We start from the raw sequence: 5,909 nt of genomic DNA, 5'->3' as shown, positions 1-5,909 counted from the left end.
ATGCTGTTACTGAACGACCAGTTGAAGAGCGGGTACGGTTTGGTTTATGGGTTGGGAACGCTGTCAGCATGGCCACTGGCCTTTAAAGACGTCACGCATTGCTTCAAGCCAGTCCGCCACACCCACCAAAAGTACCCCGAGGTCTGTTCAATAACATGTTTTTGTAGCTTTATTTCAATAGGCAAGTCAATTAACTGCCTTGTTCAGAACGACAGATTTGTATCTTGCCAGCTCGGGGATTCGATCGAGAAATTTTTCGGTTACTGGCCCAACGCTCTAACCACTAAGCTACCTGCCGCCCCATTGCTGGGAAATTGTGTCGTTCACTGTAAACCGTCTCGCAAAGTAGCAAACGTTCAAGCGAACTGTAGCCACCTCAGGCATCGTGAGATCTTACATGTCTGTAATCAGTCAGCCTGGAACACGGCCATTCACTGCAAACACTGACACCTAACTTTAGCAATTTATTCGGCACACGTGCAACCTGGGTCAATTCACTTTCAGTGCACTCTTAGAGGCTACAAGAGTTGTTGGCGTGGGGAACACTCTCCTCTTGATTGACAATGTGTAACCGAATAGACGACTGTTTTCAAGAGGCAATGAACGCCGTAGCCCAGGAACAGGACTCCGGTCCTCGACAACAGTTTTTTTTTTTGTGGGGCGACGTTCAAACGGGAGTGGCGTTTGAAAGAGCACGAGACCGTGTACACAGGAGCAGTAAATATGATATGGGGACATGGCTTGATAATTGAGCGATATTCGAATTCAACTATGGTTCATGTGGATTTAACCCCATTCCCAAGCTAATTGATTTCGTGTAAAAAAAAACATGTTTTGCTGAAGTGTGTAGACTCGCGATAGTTCGAATGGGAAAGTTACTTCTGAAGTTTGAGCCTCGTGATAGGAGTCAAAGATTACGATTGTGTAAACTATAATTTATTGCCCTATTGGTTCTCGTTTCTCAGCAACCTTTTCAATGCGAAGTGGCTGAATGTGGCCGTCGTTTCTCACCGAAATCTCACCTGAGCCGCCACACCTGGGTGAAAAAATGCAGTTGTGTAAATTTCAGTTTACGTTTCATTTCGTACCCATGGGTTCGGCTATAGTTTCAGATTTCACTCACACTGGTTAATGTTTCACCCAACAGATGCACATTTGTGAGTCGCACAACTGCTTTCTTCAACGCGGACAAGTTGAAGAGACACGCCCATTATGCCCACGGCGAAAAGGACAAGTGCTTTAAGGTTCTAGTCCACTAGATGGCGCCGAATAACCACGTTGCTATTTGGAGATTGCCCACATTCAGTATCCTCTATTCCCTTTTTAACGGACCCCTTTGGCCCTGGCATGTGGTATGTTATGAAATGTGTTCTTGCCATTTAAGAAACCATTTCCTTTTATTTACCATCATCTCAATGTGCTGAATGTTATATTGACTTGCTTAATTTTCCCCATGTGCAGTGCAGTTTCCCAAACTGCTTATTGACATTCAAGAAACGGAGGGTGTATAAATTACATTTGAAGGAGCGTGGAATATGTTCTGATTTCAAGTAAGTCACAATCTTTAATTGATCCGGTAGGCCTTACAGCCTTTGAAAATTGCACAAGGCCTAAGCTGTTGATGCACACTCTCTATTTAAAACACAAGTGGACGTTTTAGTAGATTTTAAAGGTTAAATTATTCGGTCCCTGGTTTTTCTCTTCAGATGTTCAAAGAGAGGATGTGGAGTCAGGTTTGACACGCATTGTCGCTCGCAAAAGCCCATGAGAAGAAACATTTGCAATACAAATAGTCTGGGTAGCCATTTGACTAGATGTTCAGGAGTCTTATGGCTTTGGGGTAGTAGCTGTTTAGAAGCCTCATGGACCTAGACGTTGCACTCCGGTACCGCTTGCTGTGTAGTAGCAGAGGACAGTCTATGACTAGGGTGGCTGGAATCTTTGACAATTTTTAGGGCCTTCCTCTGACACCGCCTGGTATAAAGGTCCTGAATGGCAGGAAGCTCGGCCCCGGGGATATACTGTGCCGTTCGCACTTCCATCTGTAGCTCTGCTCAGTTGCCATACCAGGCAGTGATGCAGCCAATCAGGATCCTCTCTATGGTGCAGCTCTAGAACCTTTTGAGGATCTGAGGACCAATGGCAAGTCTTTTCAGTCCCCTGAGGGGGAATAGGTTTGGTCGTGCTCTCTTCACGACTGTCTTGGTGTGCTCGGACCATGTTAGTTTGTTGGTGATGTGGACAGCAAGGAACTTGATGCTCTCAACCAGTTCCACTACAGCCCCATTGATGAGAATGGGGGTGTGCTCGGTCCTCTTTTTCCCATAGTCCACAATCTCCTTTGTCTTGATCACGTTGAGGAAGATGACGGTAAGCAGTTGTCATTGACTCTTAACCTAACACATGCCCATACATCTCTCGCACTCTGCAGGTTACCGTTGCCCACAGCCTGAATGCAATCATTTTGAGCAAACCTGGGGTAAAATGCACAAGCACCGCACCAAACCCCCTTAACTGGTTACTGAAGGACTACAAAAAGCACAAATTACTGTACCAGTCCAGGCCAACCTGCCTTTACTGTTCGACTGTCATTGTTTTCACACTTTTTAATATTTTTCCTCAGTCTTCTACCATTTCTGTAAATGTCCTGCCTTCTACCCTGCTAGTTCTATTGTGACAGTGTTTGGGGGAAACGGCCTAAGATGTGTTGGCTGTCTATTAATGCAATTAAGGGGAAGTTTTATTTTTATTGGTAACCTTCCGTGTCGAACATTCATACCCTTTACTCTGCCACCAGCTGCCTGCTCATACCATCTGTTTTGACTAATGGACAACTTGTTGGGCAGGAATCCAGCAGTGACATTTGCCTCTCTCCTGTCCCTGCAGCCACATTCACCTGTAAAGCTGTGCCAGAAGGTGTTTAAGCATGTGGACTCTCTGCGTAGACACAAGCGGACCCACGCCCTGCAGAAGCCTGTCCTGCTCTGCCCCAGCAGTGGCTGCAAGTCCTACTTCTCCACTACCTTCAACCTGCAGCACCACATCCGCAAGGCCCACCTGCAGCTCCTCAAGTACCATTGCTACTTCCCCGACTGCCACAGGACCTTTGCCATGCGGGTATGTACTGTGGGGTCTGTGTTCCGACGGCGTGAGACTCGTGTTCTAGGATCAGGTCCTGCAGTTCAATATGCTCTAAGGTGAAACTGATCCTCTATCAACACTCCTACTGAGTACGGACCCTAGTTGTTACACTTCCTGTGCTCCCCTGGTTAAGGGTTCCTTTTATCTGGCCAGGTAAGGGTTTGCAGTTCATTTATACAAGTGTGTGAACTTTCCAGAGGGCATTGAGTCATTCAAGGCCCTAGGTATAGTGGAACTGTTTGCCCTTTCCATTGTCTTAGGCATATAATTTGTTTAGATGAGGGATGGGCAACTCCAGTCTCGGGGAGGGGAGGGGGGAGGGGCCTGATTGGTGTCCCAATTTTGCCTAAGTTAACACACCACTCCAACAATTATCTGCTTGGAATGCAATTAATCAGCTGTTTGCTAGGATGGGGGGTGGGTGACACCGCTCCGGTCTCTGACGACTGGAGATGCCTCTCCCTGATTTTAGGCAGTCTATTTTGCTGTTCTCTATTGAACACACTTGTAGCTTTCTGCCCTAAGCTGCCTCTTCAGCCTGCCTGTCAGCTGTCTTACTAAGAACACGCATCCATAACTGTCTCGTCTTCTACAGTGACGACGTGCAGTTGGGTTTCAATCGCTGCGTGCAAAGCAGCCTGATGAATTTCTAAGTCGGCACTGAATGTCTTGTCAATTAACTACTAGTGGCTTATTTTCACCTCCCCGTGGACAAAATGTCATTTTTAATCCCAATAAATATTTGTCCATGTAGTGGATGGAGATGTTTGCCGTCGTGGCATTGGTACGGTATAAATGTTTAGAATAGATTTGATGTTCATACTTTCCTGCTGTCATAATGTTTGTACTCCATCATTGTTGTGATGAACACCTCTGTTCAATTGTCCAGGAGAGCCTAAGCAGACACCTGGCTCACCACGACCCAGATGCCAACCCTGAGAAGGTAAGCATGGTTTTAGGCCAACTATCCTCTGTGGGTAAGATGACGTGGGTCTACTGTGTCTGGCTCTGGCTAGGTGATCATTGGTCTGTATGTGTGCCCTGAACCATGTCTTTGAACCAGTTGAAAGTGGAGTCCCTTAGATGTCTGGTAGATTGATGGGAATCTATAGCAGCTTTGGGCATAGTGGGGCTCGAGGGAGGGGTGGTGTTTACTCACACAACGTCGGTCTTGTCTCAATTTGTCCGGCTCTGAAGCCCCTACAGGAACTGAAGTCCTTCTACACAGGCTTCCTGTCTACTGGGCAGTTAAAGTTAATGACTGTTCTGAACAGTTGTAGTGGTGAATTGTTCCACTAAACATTTTATGCCTCCGAAATCCATTTTCCTCTGTCGCATCTTGTTTTTCTCTCTGTAGCAGAAGCACAAGCGACCCAAGAAGGACTGGCAGAAGCGTCTGGAAGGTCACCAGCTGCCCCTGATGGAGGACGACCTGCGGCGCCTCTTCGCATTGCGCATGAGGGTGTCACGACGGGCCACGGTGGAGGTTAACCTCTCAGGCCTCTTCAACGAGCGCAAGATCCCTCACTTTGTGGAATCGGAGGTCAACCTGTGTGACCTCTTCAGCCTCAAGCCTCCTTCCCTGCAGAGCGAGGCCCTGTGGAGGTCACACAGCCAGAGATCACTGTGGTCAAGGGTTTAACTTGTTGTCTGAAAGTGCCGTAGTACTATATTGAGGTTAAATTGTAAATACTAGTGAAGTACCATTGCTCTCTTAGTTGCACTAAACTGAGATCTTGAATGATTTTTTTAATGGTACATATAAAGCTATTTGTCTCATTGTTTTCCTGTATAGAAGCACTTGAGTTTTGTTTGCATCCTTTGCCTGATCAGACCTGACCCAATATAAATAAATAATTTGAAGTTGTTTGTCTAAATGTTCAGGGAAGATGGGTTTGTGCCACCTAGTTTCTCTCCGACTAAATCAGTAATGACCTGTCAGGGTGATCAATCACCCTGCATCAGTCCTTAGTGTAAATACGGCTTGGGTCGTGTCCTTTGATTAGAGGGAGGTAATGACTCGGTTGCATTTTAATGATGCCAAGGAATGCAACCGGAACCAGCGAAGCAAATTTTGGCACAAACCATTTCGTGTGATGTCAGTATACAGACCTAGTGCCATAGTGGGTGTGCAGGTTGACTTGCATTGACGTGAACTTTTCCTGACCTATGAGTGATGAGTCCCCCACCATTGATTCTTCAAAGTGCAGGGCTCTGCTCAGGCACCAGGTCCACGTCACTAGATGACTCCTCAATCCAAACCCCCGGTAGAGGGGGAGAGCTGAGAACTGGCAGTACAAAATTGTCAGCTTTACAATTGGTGTGTCTTTTGAAAGACTGCAGAATAATTTAAGTCTGACCAGTGACGGCTTGTATCAAACATTTCTTCCATCAGTCTCTGCCCCTATCTGCCACTTCAACTGAATTGCTCTGTAATGTGGATGGCTTTCTAGTGTTTGTTCCATCAGAACTCTGTATGACTTCAGCTGACTGCTAATGGCTAGTCTGCTGTGTTGCTGCCTACAGAGTGCGCTCTGTGATTCAATCAGTTTCCACCTGAACTTGTCCAATAAATACTGAATAAATAAATACTGAATATAAATGCAACAATTTCACAGATCTTACTGGGTTACAGTTCAGATATGGAAATCAGTTAAATTGGGCCCTAGTCTATGGATTTCACAGAACCCCACTGCCACCATGGGGCACTCTGTTCACAATGTTGACATCAGCAAACTGCTCAACCACACTAAGCCATGCACTATCTG

At 46.2% G+C, this 5,909-nt stretch overlaps 1 protein-coding gene across 1 annotated transcript; it reads left to right on the top strand.

Moving 5' to 3' along the window:
- On the top strand, positions 1 to 5,695 carry LOC124015348 (P43 5S RNA-binding protein-like). Its single transcript, XM_046330529.1, has 7 exons — positions 1 to 141; positions 613 to 717; positions 966 to 1,040; positions 2,432 to 2,479; positions 2,887 to 3,117; positions 4,031 to 4,084; positions 4,499 to 5,695. Exons 1-7 carry the CDS (start codon positions 1 to 3, stop codon positions 4,781 to 4,783), a joined length of 939 nt encoding a protein of 312 aa, XP_046186485.1. The 3' UTR covers positions 4,784 to 5,695.
- The last annotated feature ends 214 nt before the right edge of the window (positions 5,696 to 5,909 follow it).

The sequence above is a fragment of the Oncorhynchus gorbuscha genome, linkage group LG26, assembly GCF_021184085.1.
Source record: "Oncorhynchus gorbuscha isolate QuinsamMale2020 ecotype Even-year linkage group LG26, OgorEven_v1.0, whole genome shotgun sequence".
Lineage (NCBI taxonomy): Eukaryota > Metazoa > Chordata > Actinopteri > Salmoniformes > Salmonidae > Oncorhynchus > Oncorhynchus gorbuscha.
This window is presented reverse-complemented; position numbering and strand designations above follow the sequence as displayed.